The 25,324-nt window shown below is 32.9% G+C and overlaps 4 protein-coding genes and 1 non-coding gene across 7 annotated transcripts; 1 reads left to right on the top strand and 4 right to left on the bottom strand.

Annotated features, from left to right (window-relative positions):
* The first annotated feature begins 431 nt into the window (after window positions 1–431).
* Window positions 432–14,859, top strand: LOC136417635 (probable phospholipid-transporting ATPase IIB). 2 transcript variants are annotated; one of them, XM_066403413.1, is made up of 18 exons: window positions 432–665; window positions 6,383–6,641; window positions 6,698–6,847; window positions 6,902–7,156; window positions 7,207–7,309; window positions 7,363–7,570; window positions 7,626–7,848; window positions 8,641–8,812; window positions 8,869–9,116; window positions 9,367–9,543; window positions 9,656–9,789; window positions 9,858–9,973; window positions 10,055–10,263; window positions 10,389–10,534; window positions 12,018–12,231; window positions 13,764–13,902; window positions 13,999–14,202; window positions 14,269–14,859. In XM_066403413.1, exons 1-18 carry the CDS (start codon window positions 514–516, stop codon window positions 14,400–14,402), a joined length of 3,243 nt encoding a protein of 1,080 aa, XP_066259510.1. In that variant the 5' UTR covers window positions 432–513; the 3' UTR covers window positions 14,403–14,859. The 2 variants fall into 2 exon arrangements, with proteins under 2 accessions (XP_066259510.1, XP_066259511.1); XM_066403414.1 differs by lacking the exon at window positions 432–665 and adding an exon at window positions 2,723–2,966.
* Window positions 4,702–5,940, bottom strand: LOC136417587 (tigger transposable element-derived protein 4-like). The gene is made up of 2 exons (XM_066403346.1): window positions 5,674–5,940; window positions 4,702–5,538 (listed from the first exon to the last, which is right to left on the bottom strand). The coding sequence occupies exons 1-2, from the start codon at window positions 5,692–5,694 to the stop codon at window positions 4,702–4,704; spliced, it is 858 nt and encodes a 285-aa protein (XP_066259443.1). The 5' UTR covers window positions 5,695–5,940.
* Window positions 12,896–13,026, bottom strand: LOC136417733 (U4atac minor spliceosomal RNA). The gene has a single exon (XR_010752849.1). It is a non-coding gene; the product is annotated as a U4atac minor spliceosomal RNA (small nuclear RNA).
* On the bottom strand, window positions 14,268–18,766 carry ninaB (neither inactivation nor afterpotential B). 2 transcript variants are annotated; one of them, XM_066403420.1, is made up of 12 exons: window positions 18,605–18,766; window positions 18,421–18,544; window positions 18,254–18,365; window positions 17,227–17,373; window positions 16,927–17,135; window positions 16,777–16,857; window positions 16,627–16,716; window positions 16,451–16,575; window positions 16,215–16,391; window positions 15,738–15,969; window positions 15,225–15,385; window positions 14,268–15,039 (listed from the first exon to the last, which is right to left on the bottom strand). In XM_066403420.1, the coding sequence occupies exons 1-12, from the start codon at window positions 18,713–18,715 to the stop codon at window positions 14,851–14,853; spliced, it is 1,758 nt and encodes a 585-aa protein (XP_066259517.1). In that variant the 5' UTR covers window positions 18,716–18,766; the 3' UTR covers window positions 14,268–14,850. The 2 variants fall into 2 exon arrangements, with proteins under 2 accessions (XP_066259517.1, XP_066259518.1); XM_066403421.1 differs by lacking the exon at window positions 15,225–15,385 and having other exon boundaries at window positions 14,817–15,039.
* Window positions 18,767–19,047: 281 nt separating this feature from the next.
* Window positions 19,048–24,906, bottom strand: mrn (general transcription factor IIH subunit 4 marionette). Its single transcript, XM_066403423.1, has 9 exons — window positions 24,469–24,906; window positions 23,561–23,665; window positions 20,969–21,100; window positions 20,688–20,873; window positions 20,450–20,630; window positions 20,310–20,393; window positions 20,058–20,251; window positions 19,762–20,002; window positions 19,048–19,281 (listed from the first exon to the last, which is right to left on the bottom strand). Exons 1-9 carry the CDS (start codon window positions 24,627–24,629, stop codon window positions 19,138–19,140), a joined length of 1,428 nt encoding a protein of 475 aa, XP_066259520.1. The 5' UTR covers window positions 24,630–24,906; the 3' UTR covers window positions 19,048–19,137.
* Between the last annotated feature and the right edge of the window lie 418 nt (window positions 24,907–25,324).

Genomic DNA, 25,324 nt, shown 5'->3' with positions numbered 1-25,324 from the left:
TAAGAATATGAATTAATTTTTTAGCGACGCTAATTGGTTAAAAAATGTAATTGGCCCCTTTTATTGGACAAACAATTTTATTCGCTTATTTGTAACTATAGAATCGAACCCTGATCCCATCCACAATCGAAATATATTAAAGTTTGAACTGGTTAAAATCGAATGTCGATATCATTTTTTTTTATTAATGGGGAGAGAAACAGAACAAGAGAACATGGTAAAGAGTAAGAACTCAACATACCAGTAGATTATAGATTTTGAAGTAGCCCTGTTACTTGTTTATGATACAATGTGATGATATGAGCACTTTTTTATTTGATAACTTTTGGATCAAAAACCGCAAAAATACAGCGAAATAGGTATTTAGGAACCTCCCCGATGAATAACTTATCGTATATTGTTCTCACTGTCACTGTTTAGCTACAAATCTATACCAAAAATCCATCTACTTCTACCTAAAGTGTTGTGTCGTATTAAGGAATATGTTTCAATGAAATTGGATATGGAACTGGAATGGAATATCCCCTTCAAGACTTTGATATAGAGGAAGAAACCGACTTTCTTCTGGATAATTCGAGTCATGGGAATTATGACATGGATGTCCACACAGCAAAGAATAATCGAAATCCAGTAAGAAAAAGGACATTAAGTAGTGTTTTATGCAGGTGAGTTTTAAACATAGGGTGTCAGATATTCGGTTTTTGCCAAGAAAATTTGATTTAATCTCCAAATTGTTAGGCAGCCTTAATGGTAACAAAACCTATGCACTTCTGCCTTGGTTGTATACACTACCGTTTTCGTACAACTACAAAAATTAGGTCTAATGAATACTTCAGGCTCTGTGTGATTATTATTATTACTTAAGTAAATATTTGTTCTGAGGGTAATTCTTTAAAGGAAGTTGTTATAATACCAACCAAGATATCATACTTTCCACTACATAACTTAAATAAACTCAATACTACAGATCAATCCCAAACTCAGGTTATGTAGTAATATGTCCCCAGTTACTAAGCCAAATATTTTCAGCAATTAGATTAACGAAATAAATTGTAATGTCTTATGATGTGTTACCAGTTCAGACTCTGCATCCCAATCTCATTTTAAGTAAACAAATTGGTGTTTGTTTATAATTTAATAGAAAGAGACAAAGGTAATGCATAAATATGCAAGTATAAAGAGTGATCCCACCTAATAGGTCAATTTTTGTCTACATATTCCTTTTAGAAAAATACTGCTATTTTGTCAAATTTACCTTATATGAAAATTTATCATTTTTGGTACACAAGATGTTAGAAAGTTTCAGTTATTTTTTCTAATTTGGCTTATAGTTCTAACAGTTTTTAAGATATTTAATTAAAATTTGGACCTGAAACTATCCATTAGGCTTTGCTCCTATACTAGACAGAACAAACATACTTTGTCCAGTACTAAAACCAATGCACATTATAAAACATATGATTTCATTGCCAACCCTAACATTCAAAATACGAAATGTTTTCAGAGAGAAATTAGTCTCAGAACAAACAATAATTATGTAGATAAAGTGCAACTAGGACTTAGATCTAAGGGTAACCTGTCTGTTAATGCTTAGTAAAATATTTAAACATGACAAGAACATAAATAATGGAAATGGAAGACAATGTTGGTAACAGGGTGTGGTGTCACCAAATTTGTAGCATATTTGTCCATTTTAATATGTTTTACTTTACTATCCTTATAAGAAATACTGAATTTATCATTCAATCGGAAACACCGTCGAATTTCAACGTTATGATATGCATCTGTTTTAATACTGGCCAATCTATACTGTTACATTTCGTTAGTTGATAGTTCTGACTACTAAAATGTTTTAGTAAAAAGGGGGTGTCTTGCACCATATTTTTACAAATGACTTAATTAAGCTAAACGGCTAAAGGGCAAAATACAGGTGACGCAAAAATGGCTAAATTGAACAGCGAAGTGGATTTTCTAGAATAGAACAGTCTAATGGTATCTGAGCCATCACCCTGTAGATTATAACAACCACTTGGAACGTCTAGTGGAGTCAACCTAAATGAATATTCTTATTTTCAAATTTTAATTAAATATCTCAAAAACTATGAGAGCTATAAGTAAAATTGTTTTAAAAAAATAGAAACTAACACGCTGTATATCAAAAACTGTTAAATTTAGCGTAAGACAAATTTAGCCAACCCATAATATTTTTTAAGAAATAATATGTGGATGAAGTTTGGCCCATTAGCTTGGAATCATTCTGTATAAGCGTGGTAAGTAAATTATTATCTCTCGCAACATACGTGTGAAGTTTGCAAATCGAAATACTGATGAGAGACTTGCAAGCGCACGGCGGTAATACAAGGTACCAAACGCATTATCCACAGTATTTCATTTACAACTAGTTTAATTTTGTGAAATTATTATATTATTGAATTTAATATGGTACCTATATCAATAAAAGAAGTTAACCGTACTCGAGTCAGTGCGGTGGGTGCTACTTATAGCACGATTGTAAGTAACCGAAATTATTGATAACGTTCCGTAAAGTCAAAGGTGACATTTACATAACTGATCGATTGGCTGATTATTGTACGAAGTCGTATAGTTAGAGAAATTGGTAGAATAGTTTGTCAACTGACAACCCTGTATGCTGACAGCGATGGAAATAACAGTACGTCAGCTATCTTTTTTGGCAATTGACATAATACGTCATAAGTCAATAAATTGTAAATTTTGCGTTTTGCTTTATTTCACAAAACAAGAAAGTTATTCATACGTTATAATCTAATTTTCCTGATATATGTACTGTGTTCCAGTTAAACATGTAAGACGTACATTTGTCCGATTGCCAAAAGAGAATCTTCCATTCTAATTGATATGGATGCGGAATCTCAGATTACAATAACAAAAACTTCCAAAGAGGACATTCCCCTCATTTCAAAATCTCGAAATAATTCATCATTAAGGTAAAATAATTAAGCATTTGATTTGTCCTAGAAAAGCACAATAATTAAATCCCTTCAAAAATATGGGTAACCAGTAGTGACCTATTTGATTGACCCCTTTATTCCTAAAGTTTTGCGCTGACCCACCCGTCTTTTGATTATGAAAGTATAATAATAGTTTTTAAACTGATCTACAAAACACTTATCACAATTATTTAAATAGATATTTATGTAACTCTTCAAAAACCCAAATCAGAAATTGATCAAATTCCACAGTACCTTAGATGTTTTTTCTTTATTTTGCTATATAATGAGGAAGTTTTACCTTACATATGTACAGAATTACAGTATCCATAGTTGTTTTCCATGTTTGTGGCGGGGCGTAAAACTCACATTTTATTCCCATATCTGAAAATTGTTCAGATTAGGAGGAACAAGAACAATCATATCAGGGCGTGAAAATGTTTTGTGCTAAAGATGCAAATAATATTTTTTAAATAACAGGGATGATTACACAGTCATGAAATTACATTATTTGTATATTTTCCTTCAAATTGTAAAAATTGTTCTTGTTGATTCTGTATAGAGTTTTTTTTATTAGTCTTTAAAAATGTTTCAAAATTTAAAATTTATTAGTTTCTTTTATTTTTGAGCTCAAAGTGTAAAGGTACCATTTCAGGCAAGTAAATAATTCTATAAATTTATGGGCCGTTCTTGTGATTTTTATGCCTAATTTTTAAATATAATTTTATACTTTGTCATTTAAAAAAACTGTTTTTCTAATGAAAGCTTATTAAAAATTATTTATTTCCCATTTCTCTGGAAAAATTAAGGCATGAGTTTAAAAGCCACTTTGCTGTAACTTAAACTGTTTGGAAGTTATAGGGGATTAAAATGCACAGAAAGTGTCATATTGTAAATATCAATATTTGAAAATACAGTAATGTTCGCTTATAATGAACCCCAAGGGACCGTAGTAAATAGTTCGTTATAACCGAAGTTCGCTATAAGCAATAAATGGTGTTATGATTGTTTTTTTAATTAATACATAACTCACTTTATTTACATACATATATATTTTAAAAAAGTCAACAAGTAACATTCTTCAACTAGTAACCAATTTAAATAATACATATTTGTTAAATTTAACAACACTTTTTAGGAATTAGAAAGAAAAAAATCGCTAATTTTGGTTTGTTTTATTGTGGTGAAATGAATTTCATTTATATGTAATTCCACATGGGCTATTCCATCGAGAACATTTTGTGGAGTATTTCGCGATTGAAGAAATTGACAAATACTAGAAACATATCGAAGTGCTTCTGTGGTTGTAGGAACGGATATTATTTCATTATTCTCATATGCTGCATCTTCGTCTTCCTCATCATCATCATAAGTGTCAGATGCAGAAGACAGACGCAATAATGGCATTATCGTCTAAAAACTCAACGCTCACAAGATTGTCATCCACATGAACAAATTCATGAAAATCGTTGTTGGTTTGAAGAAAATCCTCTTGAATATCGGTTTTATTTTTGCATTGATTTTTTTTAAGCCATTCGACTAATGGTAAGTCATCATCTGAATCAAAATTCTCATTTTCGAGAAAACCGGCATGTCGAAAACAATTTCTAATCGTTTGCTTTGACACCTTTTGCCATGCCATATGAATAAAGCGTATTGCATCCAAAAGAGTAATAATAAATTTTTCCTTACCACTATTCATACAAGATATCATTTCCGAGAGGAGGAGTCGTCAATAATGACTCTTTAGACTATGGATAACACCCTGATCCATGGGTTGTAATTTAGAACTAGTGTTTGGTGGCATAAACACTAACGTAATCCACATCAAATTTTTAACATCGGGATGAGCCGGACAATTATCCACTAACAATATGATTTTTCTTTTTTTACGGCGTAATTCTTCATCCCATTCACGTAATGCATTTATAAAAATCTCTGAATTCATCCATGCCCTTTTATTGGACTTATAAGTTACTGGCAATTGTACAATATTCTTAAAACATCTAGGGTTTTTAGATTTTCCAATTACCAATAACTTTCTTTTTTCGGATCCTGTCAAATTCGCTACAACAAATATAGTGATTCTTTCTTTGGAAAGCTTTCCACCTTCACAGGTTTGCCCTTTAAACTTTAGTGTTCTATCAGGTGTAAGCTTGAAGAATAAACCGGTTTCATCTCCATTGAAGATGTCCTCATCCTTAAAGTTTGACCTAATTATTGGCCATTTGTTTTGCAGCCAGTCATCTACAATGTTCATATCAACTGAAGTCGATTCTCCAGCAATTCTTCCACTCGTAATATTATGCCTTCTTTTGAACCTTTCGATCCAGCTTCTATTAAATTTCGGTTCCTGGTTTCCGGACACCTTACTTGCAAAATCTTCAGCTTTTGATTGTAATATAGCACCGCTAACAATTGCGTTATTATTTCTTTGTTGAGAAAACCATTTTAAGAGTCTTTGGTCAACTTCATAATTATTGGGCTTTTTGATTTTTTTTACATTTGAATGTTGTCCACTTTCGAAGGTTTTTAGGATTGTTTCTTTATTTTTCCAAATTGTTGCAACCTAAAATTACATATGTATAGTCAAATTTTAATTCGTATTAATACTATTTCAAATTACATAATTTATTACAAAGCCGGAAAATTACTGGAATAACAAAAAAAAATATGTGAACATTGCATATTTTATTGTTCTTACCGTTGATTTACTTAATCCCATTTCTGAACAAATTTCACTCTGTTTGGCATGTCTCTGCAACCGTTTAACAATGTCATATTTACAATTTAAAGTTAAAGCTTTACGTTTTTTTTTTTAATGATATAACTCATGATTTTTTTAACGAACGAATTCTTTGAACGCTATCAATATACTGGAACAACTGTGTCGTTTGTGTCAGCAATTTGCTTCAAACGATTTTGGACTTTCCCCGAGAATTGTTTACTTTTCTTCTTTGGGATTTCGGTAAAATCCCGCGTTAAGTTCGTTATAACCGTAAAGTTTTTCTATTCTTCTAAAAATTTAAGGTTCGTTATAAGCGAAAGTTCGTTATAAGCGGGTTCGTTATAAGCGAACATTACTGTAGTTGAAAATTCAAATGAAGAACATGAAGTCATCTTAAAAATTTATGAGGAATTCAAAACTCAAAGCTGCTTTACTACAACTCAAACAGTGTGGAAGTTTTAACTTCCAAAAGTGCAAAAAGTCCGATATTTTAAAATCAAAGTAGTACATAATACATTCCATTTAATGTAAACTTTTGTAAGGTCTAATACATTTTAAAATAATAAATATGAAATTTTGATATAACATCTTTTAAATATTAAACTTGAAAATTGGACTCTAACAAAATGTCAATTTTGGTATAATCAATCTTATAGTATAGCTACAAGAATGGTCTTAATTTCAGTTGCTGGTGCAACCTCTTTCGAAGATGTTGTGGCCCCAAAGAACTAAAATCAAGAACCATCAATTTGGGGAAAGTCACCATTGGGCAGTTCCCCGCGAACGCTATAAGAAACCAGAAATACAACATTATAACTTTCTTGCCCATGGTTCTTTTTCAACAGTTTAAATTTTTTTTAAACTTGTATTTTTTGATTATGGCAACCAGTCAATTTGTTCCTGACATCCGTATTGGATATTTGTACACCTATTGGGGCCCTTTGGTAAGCTTGCATAGGTCAAGAATTTTTGCCATGGGCAAGACATTTTTTTTTATTAGTGTTTTGTCCTTTTTATCACAATATGCCGAGAAGCCATTGATGACCTCAGGAGACATAAAAGGGATCAAGAGGTTAATAATCAAAAATGTAAAAGGTTACTGAAAGATAGGAACAAACCTTTTGAAATTGTTGCCGCTCATAAATTGAAGGTAATTTTTGAAAGCCACAGATGACTATAATCTGTTGAATTTTGGTAACTATAGGTTGGTGATGTAATAATCGTGGACAAAGATGAAAGAGTACCTGCCGATTTAGTGTTATTGCGAACATCCGAGAACAGCGGAACTGTTTTTGTACGAACCGATCAACTTGATGGTGAAACCGACTGGAAATTGAGACTTGCAGTTCCGGCAACTCAGAAACTTGCCAGTGACCACCAGTTGTATGAAATAGATGCCATGATTTATGTGGAAAAACCTCAAAGGGATATTCATTCTTTTATTGGCACCTTTCGAAGGGTATATAATTAATTTATTGTTTTGCAAATAGCTAAAATTCAAATTTTCAGTCTGATTCTCTAAACAATGATGAAGGTTTAGATCTTGAAAATACTTTGTGGACCAATTGTGTTATAGCTTCAGGGCAAGCTACTGGAGTTGTTATTTACACAGGTATATATCTCTATCTCTTGTACTATAAGTTAACATAATTTGAATTTTTTTAGGTCCAGAAACAAGATCAGTAATGAACAACTCGCAACCCAGATCAAAAGTTGGACTTCTTGATATTGAAGTTAATACCATAACTAAACTTTTGTTTGTGGCCGTTATGGGTTTGGCTTTTTTGATGATAGTTTTGAAAGGTTTTAATGGCCCATGGTATAGGTACCTCTTTCGGTTTGTGCTCTTGTTTTCTTATATTATTCCCATAAGGTAATAAAACATATTTTAAAGTTAGCTTTCAGAAACATTTAAAACTTTTTTTTAGTTTGAGGGTTAATCTCGACATGGGAAAATCTTACTATTCGTGGTCAATCGGTAAAGACCCGCATATGCGTGGAACAGCGGTTCGTTGTACGACTATTCCCGAAGAACTGGGAAGAATATCCTATTTGTTGTCGGATAAAACAGGGACTTTGACACAAAACTCCATGGTCTTGAAGCGGTTACACCTCGGGTCGGGATGTTACGCTGGAGACAGTTTTGAGGAGGTAAATCTTATTTGTTGTAGTTAATAATATGGACATCTGCAAATAATACGTATTAAATTGTTTTTACTTTTTTGTGATCTAATTATGTGTAGTTATATTTCCAGATGGTACTAACCTGAATTAACCTGAACTAAATAATAATTGTATTATTAATATCAAGTTCAGAGGTGTCATATTTAATTTGATATTTCAGTTCAGTAATTTTATTATTTTTATATATTATGGAAATCTGATTTATCACTTAGTACACCATAATGGATTATTATTTTTAATATGGTTTATAAATCATTTCATTATCTAGTTTACACTTTGCAGATAAGAAGCGTTGGAGATACGATTTCTATATTTTCTGCCATATAGTTTCACCTATTATTAATTTAATATGGCATTAAGAACTTCAAGGTCTTGTTAATCAATTTTCAATTTTACTACGTATTTACCAGACATAAGGCTTATTATATTTTTCTGCCGTCAGTTAAATGCTTTCACCGCATGGATCAAATGCATATTTGGTGTTAACAGTATTATAGGATTCATTTTTCAAAAAATAGCAGTTTTCTAACATCTCAAGCAAAATTTTCTCCAAAACCAAAAATTTATGCATGAACCATCTCATAAATAATAGTATTGCTGTCACCAGTATGGCAAACAAAATTGATTTGACAGCAGTACTGTTTTTATGAAATCGTTCAAGTACCAGACGTTGTTCAACTGAACCGATTTTCATACAATTGGGCGTTAATCATCATTGAATTTAACGAAAGGATTAACTATAATTTTCAAATTATTTAGGTTAGTAGCGTTTTGCGTACAGCTTATCTGAATAACGGTGAAAGTCCCCTGAACACTGGAGCTCCTACCAAATTTAGACGATCGGAAACGACAAGAGTAAAAGACGCAGTACAGGCTCTTGCTCTCTGTCATAATGTGACACCGACTTATGAGAGTGATAACAATGATTCAGGTAAGAATGCCAGTATAATATCTGTCTCTATTTTTGATATGGTTAATATGTTTCAGGGTCAATTACGTCCGAAACGGAAGCCGATCAACATCTTCAAGCGACTATCAGGGAAGTGACTTATCAAGCTTCCAGTCCTGATGAAGTGGCTCTTGTACATTGGACGCAAGAAGTGGGTTTAACCCTGTTTCGTAGGGACAAGGATTCCATGCAACTTAAAGCACCAGACGGGCGGCTAATGAACTACGCTATTTTGCAAATTTTTCCTTTTACTAGCGAAACAAAGAGAATGGGAATTATTATCAAGGTTAGTAGAATTTGTCTAAATGACCTGATTACTAACTCTAAAATTTTAAGCTATTTATAGTTCTGTTGAAAGAAGACTTAGTCATAAGTAATAAGGAAATGGAAGCATTTGTCTATATTTAATAGTGTGTCTATTAAATCGAACAGATAGTCTGAATGACACATTTTTTTACTTCTTATTATTGTGTTTTACTGCTATGGAACTATGAGACAGACTTTAAAATAATTAAATTAGTGTGTGTTTCTTGTAGGATTTAACTACTGGTGAAATTATGTTCTATTTGAAAGGCGCAGACGTAGTGATGGCCGCCATTGTCCAATATACTGATTGGTTAGATGAAGAAGTGGGCAATATGGCAAGGGATGGGTTAAGAACATTAGTTGTGGCTAAGAAGGTTCTTACTGAGGAACAATATTTCGATTTTGAGGTAATAGTCATGTTTGATGAATAATAAGGAAAACATTGCATTTATAATATTTTCGGCTGTATTTAATATTTTACTATGAATTACAATAATAATAATAAATGTGTCTTTACAGAAACGGTATAACGCTGCCCGACTGTCAACAGTTGACAGAGTCAGTCGAGTTGCCCAAGTAGTTGAATCTCTTGAAAGAGAGATGGAGCTTTTGTGCATCACAGGAGTGGAAGACAAACTGCAGGATAACGTCAGGTATTATAGCCGTTACTCATATAGAAAATAGTATTTTCATTTAATTTTATATATATTATAAATGTTAGAACAACTCTTGAAGTACTAAGGAACGCAGGGATTAAAATCTGGATGCTGACAGGAGATAAGTTAGAAACTGCAACATGTATTGCAAAAAGTTCCCGGCTAGTTTCAAGAACCCAGAGTAAGTATTAGACGGCGATAATTGTTTCTAATGGGGTTTTTGTCTACTTGTATATTTATTTATTATTCTCACTTTTTTTAGGTTTGCATGTGTTTAAAAAGGTTGTGACTAGAACGGATGCCCATTTGGAGTTAAACGCTTTCAGGAAAAAACAGGATTGTGCCTTGGTAATAAGTGGTGAGAGTCTAGAGGTCTGTCTGTCCTATTACCAGCAGGAATTCATGGAGTTGGCTACTGCATCTCCAGCTGTTGTTTGTTGCAGGTGTTCGCCGACGCAGAAAGCACAAGTGGTAGGTATTCTGAATAGACTTTTATCAAAGGATCAGACAACACCTGAAATTGTTACAAATTTATCACTTCACCTTTATTTTTCTATAATAACAAAGTTTTATAGAAATTGCGGTTTTTCATATAGGTTCAGTTAATACAACAACACACGGGAAAACGTACTGCAGCCGTTGGAGATGGAGGAAATGATGTAAGCATGATCCAACAAGCAGATGCAGGCATTGGTATCGAGGGGCGCGAAGGCAAGCAGGCTAGTTTAGCTGGCGATTTCAGGTAATTATTGGTTAAGTATATATATTTCTATATTTACAAAAAAAAATATTTCCTTGAATCATGGCATATTGAAAAGATTTTTATTTTTCCCTAAATTTCAAATAAATTACGGCAAAAATGGATTTTTTTTAAAGCGTACGTAAAAAGTACGTTACTACACATTTACAGAAATGCATGTGGAAAGTTGTACTTTCCTTTGCCGTTGTTTTTTTCCTAAAGGTAATTGCAAGTACTATCAATAACCATCTTTGATTTCTCTCTGCACACATATAGTAGAATGCGTGTCGAAGGTTGATTAGACGAACGACGACGAGCTATTGGCTCTAAATTGGAATCACTTCTCCATTTTTGAGCTGTTTTATATGAACGTAGTCCCGTGATGCGATAGAAAATGGTGGCTGAGCAATGTGAAAATCTGGCAACCAAAGTTTTATTTCTCTTGTTTTATAATTAACAAACAAAATGTTAATTTTAGCATAAAATTGGTAATCTACATTGTCTTTTGATTGATCTTCATATTTTTTATGCACGTGCACAGTACAAAATTAAATTGAGGGAAGAACGTTCTAATATATACTATTGAACTACACGACAACCCCAAAACTCCTAGGCTGAGTAATAATTAACTTATTAATTTTAAGTAATCCTTGTGAATTCATATTAATGTATCTCTTTGAAGTTCCTTAAGTTGTCATAGCAACAAAGACGATTTCGATTGGTATTTATTATGTGTCATCTATCTAACATTTCGTTCTTCTACACCTGAATGATATTTTGAGCAGATAATTGTGTTACAATATACATTACATTCAGTTTGGGATGTTTAGGTCCAGTCAGGGGAAGAATCGAGAGTGAGAAGTAAGTTGGGGGCCGAGGGATAGTCAAGGGTAAATGAAGGGTTAGAGGGTAGTCAGGGACGAAGCGTTGACTAGGCATCTCCAAAGTTTGTGATACGCCAAGTTACTCTAAACCTGACGTTTCAAAGTACTAGTCATGTGCTGGATTCCATGCTAGGAAATACCAAGTCATGTATAAAATAGTAATTATATTAGACCAATTTAAATAAATTTCCCAAGAATTTCTCTTTATAATAAGAAAAGAAACATTCAACCTGCATTGTGTAGTCTATGGTGTATCTTTTTGAATTTGTTTTATTGCAATTGTTAAAGTGCTACGCTACTACTAATAATATTATGATTTTGACATCTGTACATGGGCATTCTTTTTTCACTATGTACTAGGGGTTCTTAAGCGCCAATTAAAATCTTACAAATTTGGCAGTTCAGAATCTATTTTTTTAAATTGATAAATTAAATAATAAATTATAATAATTAAATTGAAAAACAAAAAATAGGGCTTATTTCATTTACGGCCTGGAACTATTATGTGTATTTACACAGACACTAAATGTGTTCTTCCATATTCCTATCATATTATTCAGAATTGTCAATATTTATCAATAATTTAATCGTCGCCTTTTCAGTATTCCACAATTCTCACATCTAGCCAGACTACTGTTGGTTCACGGACGGCGATCCTACAAACGGTCAGCGTCCCTGTCACAGTTTGTGATCCATAGAGGCCTAATTATATCGACAATGCAAGCTGTATTTAGTAGTGTGTTCTACTTGAGTTCCGTAGCGCTCTATCAAGGCTTTCTCATGGTTGGATACGCAACAGTTTATACGATGTTTCCAGTAAGTATATAAAACTATAATAATAAAATTTTGAGGCGCCCTAAAAATTGTGTTTAAGCTCTGGAAATCTAACAAACGGTACCAAAATAACTGAAATCTAAAATCAGTTTTGAAATGTACTTCGTTACAATGTTACATGTCGTTATACGAGTAGCGTGTTACGTGCTGGTCAATGCGCAATGCTTATTTCCTAGATACTATAAAAAATAATTTATGTTGAAAAGTTATCCGATAATAAGTTCATGTGAATGTTTCAATGACAGACTACCTGATTTTAACATTCAAACATGGTATAAAAAATAAAAAAATATTAAAAATGGCTATAGGTCCACCCTTTTGAAAAATTACCAAGTGAATATGTTCCATATGCTTGAAGCGGACTGTTAATTTTCTCTTTTATTTTATTTGGGAATAACGTCTCACACATAAAGAGGAATTGTTGGAGCGGTGGAATAGCACAGTATTGTGAGTTAAAACTTGCAGGAAATCATATTCACCCTTTAGTGCAAGCTCAGGCAAAAGCCGTTGATGTTTCTGTGAAAAATCTGTCATATTCTTCGATATCTAGGAAAACATTGTAATAAAAAAAAGAAAATTAACGTTAATTAATTTCTAAAAACTTTCGATTTACTTCGGTTTACGGCCCCCGCAAAGTAGGGAGGGCTCTTCCAAAAATTGCACTCGCTAAGCACACTATGATGCAGCGGGTGCGGGTACATATTTTTACCAGGGTGCCAGCAAAAGTATTCTCACTAGACGATCATTGAACACTATGCTCCCCTAGACAAGGAAGACCGAACTTATCGAAATGTCCCTATAGGAATTGAATGAATGTTTGCTAACCAGTCGCAGATATATTGTGACGCCATCTATGAGTCATGTAGCCAACTTTATACTACAAAAGTTGTCATTAATGAGATAATGGAATTTAAGTCTAAAATATTTTGGAAAAATAGAATATGAGAGGAAAATGACATAATGTGCCATTTTATTCGGTCAATAATTAATTTAACAGTATTTAAATACTCATGTATGTTGTTGTTCTTGTTCCATTTTCTATCTATTTATTAGAAAACTTATAATAGGGCTGTTTTCTTTAAATTTTTAGTTTATTTAAATTAATTAATAATTTTTCACGCTAATTTATGATACTTAAATTGATAGCGGACATGTAATTGACAATCTCATTTATCCTGTGGTAAAATTTCGTACGTTTATTGATTAAAAAGGAAATTGTTTGTTCTTTTTCTATCAGTCTTTCGAACATTTATGAATATATACAAAAAATGTTAATGTCGAATTTCCATAACTTAATGTCTATTATTTGACAATAAAATATACAAAGATATAATACCTAGGTTCAGAAGAAAAAAAACTTTCGTTTCGGCGAAAATACTAGAATTTACTTGAAAACAACCTATTTCATTTCCTATATTATAATAGAACGACTGTTATTTGAAGAAAACGCTTAAAGTTAATTTTAGAAAAATAAATACAAAAATCGATCTTAATTTTTTTCTTTTCTTTCCTAGGTATTTAGCTTAGTTTTAGATCAGGATGTCAGTCCTGAAATAGCTTTAACATACCCGGAATTGTACAAGGATTTAGCAAAGGGAAGAAGTTTGTCTTACAAAACATTCTTCATTTGGGTGTTAGTGTCAATTTATCAAGGTAAGTGTTAACTATTTTTCAGGATTTTTATTATTTTCATTAATAATTCGTATTATGTACTTATTATCAGTAATAAAAATTCTGTTATATTTTCAGGTGGAGTCATAATGTACGGAGCTCTTCTTCTTTTCGAAGACGAATTTATTCACATAGTTGCAATTAGCTTTACATCACTTATTTTAACGGAACTGATAATGGTGGCCCTAAATATAAGAACATGGCATTGTCTCATGATTCTGGCCGAGTTTTTCTCTCTAGCTCTTTACGGTTTGTCTCTAATTATTTTACATGACTATTTTGGTAAGTAAATGTTTAATTTTTGTTTCGACTACAGCAGTTTCTGAAACATCGTTTTTTACTTTTCAGATGCTGAGTTTATTAAAACCTGGGACTTCTTATGGAAGGTAACCGTAATAACATTAATATCGTGTTTGCCGCTGTACATCCTTAAATTCCTAAGGAAGAAGTTTTCTCCCCCCAGTTACACTAAACTGACTTAATGTTTGAAATGTGATATTTGTGACTCAAATTTTCGTAATGACAAATCGTCAGATATTTTTCGATTAAATTTAATTTAAGGGTAAATTAACGTAAGATCAATTAGCCTCGTAACTTCACCGTGATAGTTTTCTCTAGTAAACCAAATATGTCTTTAGTTTATCTCATCCTTTGTACCTATATTTAGAGCGCTTATAGTTTTTAACTGTTTTTTACTAATAATCCTTAAAGTTTCATTTCTGATTGCGCACGATAACGATCCGCAATGCAGTCAATGATAATCAGAATAAGCTTTTTGTTTTATACTATTACAAATCTCTATATACTTACCTACCTACATAGATGTTAGTATATTTTATTAACAACTACACTTCCAATATATTGTTGATTATACATTTTAATAATTTATTAGAAGATTAACGTAATAAAAATGATAATATATTGTCAAATTTAACAAAACTTGGTTGTTTTGTTCGGTATGAACCAGCCATGTAAACATTTGGGCACAGGACTGGGGGTTTTGAATTCGGCCCTGCCCATCTCGTGAAATGTGTGGGCGTCTAGTACAAGGAGACCTACGTGATTGGTGTCTTCGTAACCCCACACCATAACGGATAATATTATCCCATCATCTTCAAACTAGAAAAAGAAAATTTTCAATGTTTAAGTCAAAAAATTATACACACGTGTCACAAATACAAATCATTTCGTTTTTAAAATTCTCCGAATATGATTTGTGCATCGAAAATTCTAGATAATTTTCAGTGTACTTGTTATATTACATATGATAAAAATTAAAACAAATCTTCAACAAAGATACTCACTTGGCTGTTTGGAGATGGCACAAATATTGGCTCTCCTGGGAAGCAATTTTTCTGTTGCCATGTCTTGCAAGTACGAGTTTTTACATCAACTTTGATAACAGTCCCCGGATTTTCAGCGTCTACATCTGAACTGATGGCGTAAAAGTATCTGTATTTTTTACCTAAAATATATATAAACATGTCTTTAGTCAGAACAATCCAAAGAGAACATAAAATCTTTCTTAAAAATGTTTTATGGAAAAATTAGTTATATAACAAAAAAAACTTTAATAATAGTAGTGTAACCACCGAAGAAGACAGGGGATTAGAAGAGCTCCGAGAATGGTAAAGATTTTAGTCAATCGATTAATCCTAAAGGTACAAACTAAACCAATTAATCTAAACTGTAAAATACTTAATTATACTTTCCAAATTTCGTCGCCGTGGCCTAGATATACAAAAGAGCCTATTAATGGATATAAAATATCTTCAATCCCCTAGCATAAACTTCTAAGATTTCAATCTTAAACTCACCTAAATATTTCTCATAATGAATCCTCGGTGTCTCGCACCCCAAATTGCATAACCTTTCGCCTTTAACATGAATTTCACCACTCGCCAAATACGTAGCTCTGGCTTTAGTGTTTGCCAAAGTTATAAGATTTTCAGCTCCAGAAACATTTTGAGGTAAAGGGTTCATTGGTAGAACAAACCTTACGGGTCTCCCTCTGAACATTTTAGCATAGTCCGGATTATTCTGCATATTCTAAAGTAAATTTGATAATTACGCAATATTGTAGATCTTGGAGTAAATCGGTGTCACACGACTGGACACAGGTGTACAAATGATAGGAATTGTTCGAAATTTAAAGAATTAGATTGGCGCCTGATATGATTGAAAATTAATCGAAAAATAACATTGAAATTAAAAATAGGTGTACAAATTGATCGTCTAATGGAGTATGGTTCGTCAATTTGTGGTAAGTCTAGATACTGTATTCATGCACTCACCCTCATTGTCTCGATATACATACAATCAAGCATAGACGGATCTCTGTACGCACACACATCTAGAATTACATAATCGGAGTCCTCGTACTGATTTATTATATGCAGATAGAAAAATGTCTCCGCTTGAAATCTCCGTTCCAATAAACCAGTTTTTCTGGAAATCACACTAATTTGTGTCTGGAATTAAACGAACAATTGAAATTTGATTACACAAAAAGGTAGTTAAGGTACATTACATATTCATCCCCATACCACCTAAAAGCTCCAGCAAGGGGTTCATTGTGAAACCTGACTGCCATTAGAGCAAGCAAGGAAATGCTTAATGGCTGTTCCACTATTACAAAGTAATTTTCAGTTATTCCTAAAATATTCATGTGATACTGTATTAACGTTATTTAGAACAAAACATTACCAAATGTGTGCATGTAAGATGGATGTAAAGGCCATCTTGCAGGTATAGAAGCCACTATTTTGGCCTTTTCGAACATTGAAGTATTTGAAGCTAAACGGGGGTTAAACTTAAGTGTAGAAATTTCAACTAATATATATTATGAGTACATACGTTCTTCTTTTTTTGGGAAATATATTATACAATGGTACGGTCCAGAAGGATACATTGCCATTCCTATATTGTAAACACTCGCTAAAAATTTATTTTGATAAAATTTAATTAACTGTACAATTGATATAAAATTGCTGACAATGATCTTACAATCTTCCATTACGTGAGGATGAGACGTGTGGTTAACTACGCCGACTGTTTCAGTCAAATCTACACGCTCCAGCGTATCAAGGGTGTCTCTATCTAATTTATGGATAAAAGGGAATTCATTTAAAGCATATATTTCGTCTCCAAAAGGATAGATCGATATCATGGCGTTATCAGACATTCCTGATTTCAGACTAAACATTGTGGTAATTCTAGAAAACAAGCATTTATACTAACTCCCAAACTTTCAGGAAAATTAGTCATTTTTAGGTTCAATTTTTATAAAAATTGCTTAGAAATTACCTCTGGAATATACTATGACATGGATCCGGTATTCCTTTGGTTCCGAACTCGGTGATGACTATTCGGTTTGCTGTCCATATTTTTTTGTATACTTCTGATTGCAGAAATCGGCACTGGTATGTAACGTTTCCGTTTTTAATTGCAAATCTAGGTACGCAAATGAGTTTTTTAATGAAGTTTTGAAATATAAACGTCGCTTTTTGTTTAGAATAATGCATGAAATTTCGTAATAAACGAATTTTTGAAAATTTTATTTACTGAGTCAAAAATTAATTTGTTTAAAATGAATGGTGTTCTAGCTTTTGTTATTGGAAAATTTATTGGGCAAATTGAAGGCCAAAAAGAATTCCAGTCTCACTTACACCAATGAAGCCTTTAACTGCATTTAATATAATGCAATTTAAAGGACAATGTAGCGTGTTTGTCCGAGATCAAAGCAAAAACAAACATAAACATCCTCGGTGCTGCTCACCGCCCGATAATGATCAGACCACCCCACCCATTGTTAAAATGCATTTTAGGTTTTGCGTCTGATGACGCCTTTGAGGGTAAAATTCGGCTAAGGTATCCAATAACATTTTTGGAACTTAAGCTTTTAAACATAACTTTGTTTAAAACGAGTCTCTTTGAGAGTAAATAATTATTTTCACATAGTCGAAAAATCTAAGTAATTGAAAAAGTCGAAAAGTCCAGATAATTTTATCAGGAAAATTGTTTCCATAGAAACGAGGAAATGAAGACCGGGCTTTGATTAGTTTATCAGTTTCCATGGAAATTATTTTCCAAATAAAGTTGTAAGTACTTTGATTTAATGGTTTTTCTGATCATATTGAATTCGCACTAATGCATTATCTTATTAAAAGATATAACTTTTGTGGGGTTACTGTTTTTTGTACACGTTTAAAAATTTAGTATTAAAAGTATTAACAACAAAAGTAATAGCCACTTGTCCTCCAAAAGTCTCACGTTATCAGTCAAATACACACTGCAGGTTCTTTACTTAAATTTCGAATTTGACTATAATTACCTATGGATTAAGGCAGAACTGTCGAACAAATGCTTAAATTCGTCTTCGCCGGCTTTCAAAGAACCGGGCCCGTTTCGTAATAACAAACCATTTAGCCAACTTGGTATGGCGCCTGCAAAAGGGTTCAAATGCTCCTACCAGTATTATTTATTACCATAAAACGTTACCTGTAATTTTGCCTTCTAGGGGCTCAATAATCTCCTTTTCGCATGATCTCAACCATATTCTAAATTCGCAATTTGGGTAATATGGTTCTGAATTATCGTTTTCATCGCCTTTTTTGTTCTGCACCTAATAAACACATTCTCAAAATTAACTCTTATAAATATTACCTAATTTAATAATACTCACCTCTTTTTCTGTGAAGTCTAATTTCTTTTTGGTAGGTAAAGGTGACCATGAAAAAACAGGAGTTGCAATTCCCGATTTATTATCGAGTTTTCCTTTCAGCTTCTCGTCCATTTGATAATGAAATAAATTACGCAAATTTGCTTAAATTCCGTTTAAAGGAGAAATAATGTAGGTTACAGAACACGATTTATACTTCGAAACGTTTCTGCTTTAGATAATGCTATAATTCAATTTAAAGTTGACCTAGGTCGGAGCGGCAGAATAGTAAAATCAATATTTGCCAGGTTTACGTTAAATGCAAGCCGGTAAGCAATTTTAGTTGAACTTGAAAAGTTGTTCTAGGTCAGGCGTCCCCAATCTCTAAGCTGAACATGCAGTAGGTTCCCTTTATAATTAAAATTAGATCTTCTAAATGTAGGTTTCTCAAAATGAAAATGAAAGTCTCTTATAACAAAAGATGTTTATTAACTTAATAATGTACACAATGTTACACAACAAAAAAGAAGTAAAAAATCGAGATTGAATTGGTAATCTTAACTTCCCTTGGAATACTTTTTCCAGAATTTTTTGACATCATCATGTGCGTTTTTGTGTATAACAAGAGTACGTTTCTCTTTGTTGCACCAAATAAGTACACCGTTTGATTGGGCATATTCCTTTAGAACATTAAAATCAGCCTAAAATAAATATAGACAAATGGATTTTGCAATTTACAGTATGTGTCGATTATTTGTATATCTTATATCGTTCCGTGTAGGAAACTTTTAGGTAGATTTCAGAGAAGTTGAATAGATAGAGGGTGGACTTTTATGAGGATACAGGTTATCGGAATTTTGAAAAACATGATGAAGTAAATGGAGAAAGATTTTAACAAAGTTGACAGAAAGCCACTGGCAAATAAATTTGTGGCATAAGGTTTTTGAAGAATTCTGAAAGAATCTTAATAAAACGTTTTTAAATTGCTGAAATTTTTTTATTCTCAAAACGTTTTTAAAGTTACTTTTAAAATTAAGTCACTTCAAATTTTTCGCTACATGAATTGAAGCGATTAAATTTATAGGATGAGTTAAGAGTGGCATGTATATCTTTTTTAAAATTGAGATAACAACATACAATACAGGGTACTTTCTACAAGCAAGATTCACACTTAAACTTACCTGAGATAAAAATTGACTATACAAAACTCCTTCGTGATAAGTCAACCTATTTCTTTCCAATTCCCATAGTTTTATTTGATCAACCACAGTCGGAGGCAGAGGCTGTTTCGCCTCAGCCATCAGCATTTGCTGATGAGCATGCTGCTTGAGGTAGCCAATTATTTGGTCGGCAGTAATACCGCCGCGCAGGGCCTGCCTTATTGAATCACGAGTTATCACCCCTACTACTAAATTTGGAAATCTGACAAAAGTAAAAAATTATTTGCAATATAAAAGTTCATTAATTGTGTGATTACCTATACATAAGTTCAGTAAATAAGGCGATTAGCGCCACCTGTAAATTTGAGTCTGTATATGCATATACCCTGTAATTCGTTTCTACAACGATGTAGCCCTTGGGGCTATCCTCCTCAAGAACTGGTACATTTTTATTATGACTACTTGTTATGTTTAACGCTAATCTAGTAGGATAAAATCGCCCTGCTTTACGCTGAAACGAAATTGGAAAATATACAGTGAATATTTACAAAGTATTTCATAGTAGGTACCTTTCTTTGGTAGACTAAACCAAATTCTCTTAAGTGCTGCAGGAAAACTAAAAGCCCTGGACTCATTCCTTCAGTACTATAGTCCTATAAAAAATGAATGAAAAAGCATTATAGTGAATAATTGCTCCTTACGTATGTACCTTTCCTAACGTGCTAAAACTGAGTTGAAATAAAAAAGTTAAGCACTCGACTAAGTCCAATCCTCTTTGCTCAACAGTATCGAGGTATTGGAGTAAAAAGTGCCACACTTGGGCATGCCTGTCAAGAAGTAAAAATTGGAAGCCCTGTCTTGTAATCACAGGACTACCATCTTCTTCATCCCTAACAAAAATATTTCCAAGCTATTAAAGAATTCAATTTCTTTTAGGATGAACTGACCTTTTCATGAGGCCGGCATGAAGCAAAATTCTGACTGCATCTGCAGATATACCTTCTTGCTGTTGAGAACCGACCATATAATGTAGAACACACTCCCATCTTTCCGACGAGTACGAATCTAAAAAGTTTGTATCCCGAGCATTTTTATCGACTTCTAGTGCTGACGACATACTCCATGGTTTACCGCTAAAAACACGTTAAATAAAATAGGTAAATTAAGCAATGTCTGAATTTTTTGTAACTAGTGAGATATAATATTTAAATGTCTCCTACCTACTTACCCGCCTAACAATGCAATCTTCAGGTTTCTTTTAAACGTTGGAGAGAGCATCCAACCGATTAAGCCGCCAGGCAATGAGTCTTCGATCCAAACATTCAGCTCAGTCAAAACTTTAGTCACATAATGATGATCTCTGAACAAAATTTGCCGAATTTTATTTTCAATTGTTATAGTAATATAGACAGGTGTAACCTTTTTATCATCAAATATGAAGTTTTTACCAAACTTTCTAGGCAACATTATGAAATATTTGGAAGAACATTGAATTAAATTGAAAATTACTCCACAGAAGTGATTTGTATTTTTAAATTGTCAACATGTATATTTTTAAATTAAGACAAACATTTCCTTTATGATGGAGCGATTTTTGCAATGTTGTTTTGAAACTAAATATTGACCAGGTAGGTTAATCTAAATGTTAATTTTATAAAGAATATGCTCCCCTCTGCACATAGTCAGATGTCCCGCAACTGCAACAGCCAAACTTAAAAATAGATTCATCAAAATGAGATAAAAAAAGTTCATATTAATAAAGTTAATCCAACACTTCAATGCCAAGACTCAGGAAATAATATATTTAATATTTTCTATTTTTTTTCATAAACGTCCGATCTATTTTGGAGATAGTTAACTTACATTTTGTATGTAGACTATTCTTACAAATCCATACGTAAATTTGAAAAATGATAGTAAAAATTTATAGGGCAAGTATCTTATCAAAAAACGTATTTTTGTTTTCAAGTTAGCAAATATGTTAAAGAAAACTACCATTGTTTCAACATACCTACGTCCTACAATTCCTTTGAGCACTCCGTAAAAAAGAATACCATATTTTTAGCACATTTAGATCCTATAATTCCTATGCATGTCCCAAAACAAAAATAAGTAACGTTTTAAAATAAACACATTCTGAAATACCCACTGCACAGAATAAAAAAAAATCTTATTATAGTGGAGCAACAAAAAAAGGGGATAAAGCACATTTTATACACTCACTTTCACATGAAATGCACCACCCAGTAATAATAATAATTAAGTCTTGTAATTTTGGCAAAATAATGCTTCATAATAGAGTATCAAATGATCAGACTTTCAGTTAAAAGATACAACATTTGATAATGAAAAAATTAATAATAAGTGACATCGCCTCGTACGGCAATGCAAGCACGTACTCTTCGCGGTATGCTTTGCAACAAATGATCAATATCTTCCTGGGGTATTTCATTCCATGCTACCTCAAGATGATGTCGTAGGTCATCCACATTGTTTGGAGGCATCGGTAAATTTCGAAGACGGTGACTCATCATATCCCAAAGATGTTCGATGAGCGATAGGTCCGGTGACCGTGCAGGCCAAGGCAGTATTTCCAATTGTGCTTCTTCCAGGTATCGTCGAGTAATGTTCGCACTATGTGGTCTTGCATTATCTTGTTGGATTTGGTAAAGTTTGCATGAAAGGTACTAATACTGGCCTCAGAACATTGTCAATGTAGCGACGTGCGTTTAGGGTGCCTGGAACGAACACAAGAGAAGATCTTCGGCCAACACATATCGCACCCTAGACCATAACACTATGTGTTAAAGCTGTGTGGCGCCTTTCAGAAAATTGCAAATTTCTTCTTTCACCTCGGTTCGTCTGACTCTTCTACGACCATCATTGATCCATAAACAAAATCGCGACTCGTCACTGAAGACGATATTGTTCCACTCATGATTCCAATCAATTCGTTCTTGACACCAGGCCAATCTGGAAGCTTGGTGTTGGACGGTTAGTGGCAGTCGTAGATTTGGGCGGTATGAATGCAGGCCAAAAGACGAAATTCTTCTGTAAACTGTTGCCATCGACACCCGACGATTTAGAGCTCCCATCCAATCTACTGCAACAGATATTGTTATTTGAAATCGATCACCAATGGCCATCCGTCTAAGAAGTCGATCTTCACGTGCGTTGCTGCTACGGGGAGGACGTCCAGCTGGACGATGTCGCTGAACCCTCTCTTCAGACCACGAAGACCATATTCTCGCAATCGTGGTGTGGTTCCGATTCATTCTTCGGACAATCTCACGAAAAGAAAATCCACCCTCCTTCATGCCGATAATTCGCCCTCTATCAAAATCCGAAACGTGGGAAACATTTCGACGCTGTCTCACTGGGGGCATTTTGAGATGTCTTGTTCACAGTTCAACAACAAAATAAACTGATATTTCCATGTAAATATTATTTTATTTATTTACAATTGAATAAAAATCTAATAGGTCGACGACAAAAAAAACACTAGCATTCTTTCTTTTTTACTGAAAGTCTGATCATTTGATACTCTATTATGAAGCATTATTTTGCCAAAATTACAAGACTTAATTATTATTATTGCTGGGTGCATTTCATGTGAAAGTGAGTGTATAATGTAACCATTACTCAATCATGTGTAGTTATATACTATAACCATTTAAGTAAAACTTAGGTAAATATCTAAATTAAGAAAATAAAATCTTTCCATTTTGCACTTTTCCATAAGTAATATAATAAACCATAGATAATATCTGTCTCAAAAAAATGTTAAGTGAATATATTGCCAAATGTTACTGTTACTTACTTTGAAAAAGTTTGGCTACCCCAGGAAGCCACCACAGCTTGAGGCACTGGCTGTTCTACAAAAAGAATTCTTATCACATACTGCCGGGCCAACTCTGGAAGCTCCCTGTAATTAAATAGGATTCATCTACTGGGGCTTAAAAGGTACTTCAATTCCAGTATTACAAATGTTAAAACAAATACTGCAGGTAAGTGCTTCAAACTGGTAAATTGAATGCTGAAGTACTGTACCTTATCCCTATAGTACACAAAATATACCAAAAACTGTATTACTCAATTAATTGGCAAATCCAAGAGGGAGGGGGCTGCACTGCAGGTGCGTCCTTGGACCCCCATACCCCAAGAAATCTTTGTTAATAAATATTTTGGGAAAAAATTGTTTTTTCTTGCGTTGACTATGCCCATATTATTTATCCTTGATAAGAAATAAAATAAACTTGCATACTTGCAAAAATTTACACTATGAAAAAAATTTCTACTTATTTAAGAATATTATTTCGATATGAGTGCACTATTTAATCAACTCTCCTGAATCCACAACTAATTCAACTTTTATATTTGAATAGATCCATCAAGTAGTAAATATAACAAGCCAGGAAACAAGTTTCTTTACATATATGCAAATACATTTATTAGACTGCTTTCTAAATGCAATAAACCTGTTATCCCATAGTTTACCACAGATTAACGTATTCATAAGCCCCTATCTTACCAATATTTCTATTAAGTTAAAATTTAGTTTTTTTGCTATAGACATAATGAATTTTCTACATATTTTCCTACTTCACCCTAATTAGTTTATTTGTATTCCTGTAAATTGTTGTTTTGCAACCAATGAGGTACTGAAACTTAGCCCTTAAAAGTTGTCATTTGATGTGAACAAACAAATTACACATTACAGAAACTTACCTATAAACAGCTAAACAAATAGCAGGATGATTGTAAAGTCTTTCTAAAACACTTTGGGGCAAAGTCTTCAAATACTCGTAGAGATTCTTACACTCCAAATTTGATTGGGTTATAACAGTTGAGATTTCTTGTTTGGAGCTTCCAATACCATTGTTGGCCATTTAAATCTAGTGTCTAGTGTTAAATGTTAAATATTATATTGTACTGACTATTCGGGGCCCTTTTGAAGAATTTTTGAGTATATCATAGGTTAGAAAAACTGCGGTTTCACAATCCGGTTATTCACATAGGCAATAAATTAGATAAAACTTTGATTGAACTAATGGTTCACTCATGAGAAGTTACAGAAATGAGTTAATGAATAAAAATTGATTTTTAGGAATTCAATCTCCGTTCAAAATTTTGTTTATTTTCCTAAGAATTGGAAAATAGAAAATTTGGGGAAAAATTGGGATTTGACATTGACATTGACTTCTTTCAACGATGATAGGAAATTTCAATTATGAAGTGAACAAGCTTTTGTGATATCTTCCGTGCCCTTCTCTGACATGACAACCACATCCACCTTAATATGGAACGAGCCAAGAGGGATGCTTGTCATTATCCATCCTAAATCTCAAAAAGAAATTAAAGTATTACACCTCTTGAATCCCATGATGTTCGTGATGATTTTAAGGGCGCACAGCATTTTCCATATTTAAAGGACTTTCAACCCTTGGTGTTAAAAATGGAAATATCAAAATAATTATATCTCAAAGGAGGAATAATTAGTTTCTTTAAAGAAAGAAACTAATTATTTCTGGACAGATTAGGTCAGATCAGCTCTACTTTCTTACAATACATCAACACTTGACAT

The sequence above is a fragment of the Euwallacea similis genome, chromosome 29 (genome assembly GCF_039881205.1).
Source record: "Euwallacea similis isolate ESF13 chromosome 29, ESF131.1, whole genome shotgun sequence".
Taxonomy (NCBI): domain Eukaryota; kingdom Metazoa; phylum Arthropoda; class Insecta; order Coleoptera; family Curculionidae; genus Euwallacea; species Euwallacea similis.
Note: the sequence above shows the minus strand (reverse complement) of the source record. Positions and strands in the feature narration are given on the sequence as shown.

Coding starts and splice junctions, on each gene's coding strand:
- LOC136417635 (XM_066403413.1), top strand. CDS start 514: ATGGAATATCCCCTTCAAGACTTTGATATAGAGGAAGAAACCGACTTT. Junction 10,264..10,388: donor CGACGCAGAAAGCACAAGTG/GTAGGTATTCTG, acceptor TTTTTCATATAG/GTTCAGTTAATACAACAACA. Junction 14,203..14,268: donor TATTTTACATGACTATTTTG/GTAAGTAAATGT, acceptor TTTACTTTTCAG/ATGCTGAGTTTATTAAAACC.
- LOC136417587 (XM_066403346.1), bottom strand. CDS start 5,694: ATGGGATTAAGTAAATCAACG. Junction 5,539..5,673: donor TGGGATTAAGTAAATCAACG/GTAAGAACAATA, acceptor ATGTAATTTTAG/GTTGCAACAATTTGGAAAAA.
- ninaB (XM_066403420.1), bottom strand. CDS start 18,715: ATGGACGAGAAGCTGAAAGGAAAACTCGATAATAAATCGGGAATTGCA. Junction 16,576..16,626: donor ATCTTACATGCACACATTTG/GTAATGTTTTGT, acceptor TGAATATTTTAG/GAATAACTGAAAATTACTTT. Junction 15,970..16,214: donor TGTATATCGAGACAATGAGG/GTGAGTGCATGA, acceptor AATTTACTTTAG/AATATGCAGAATAATCCGGA.
- mrn (XM_066403423.1), bottom strand. CDS start 24,629: ATGGCCAACAATGGTATTGGAAGCTCCAAACAAGAAATCTCAACTGTT. Junction 20,631..20,687: donor CATGCCGGCCTCATGAAAAG/GTCAGTTCATCC, acceptor TATTTTTGTTAG/GGATGAAGAAGATGGTAGTC. Junction 20,252..20,309: donor GTTTAGTCTACCAAAGAAAG/GTACCTACTATG, acceptor ATTTCGTTTCAG/CGTAAAGCAGGGCGATTTTA.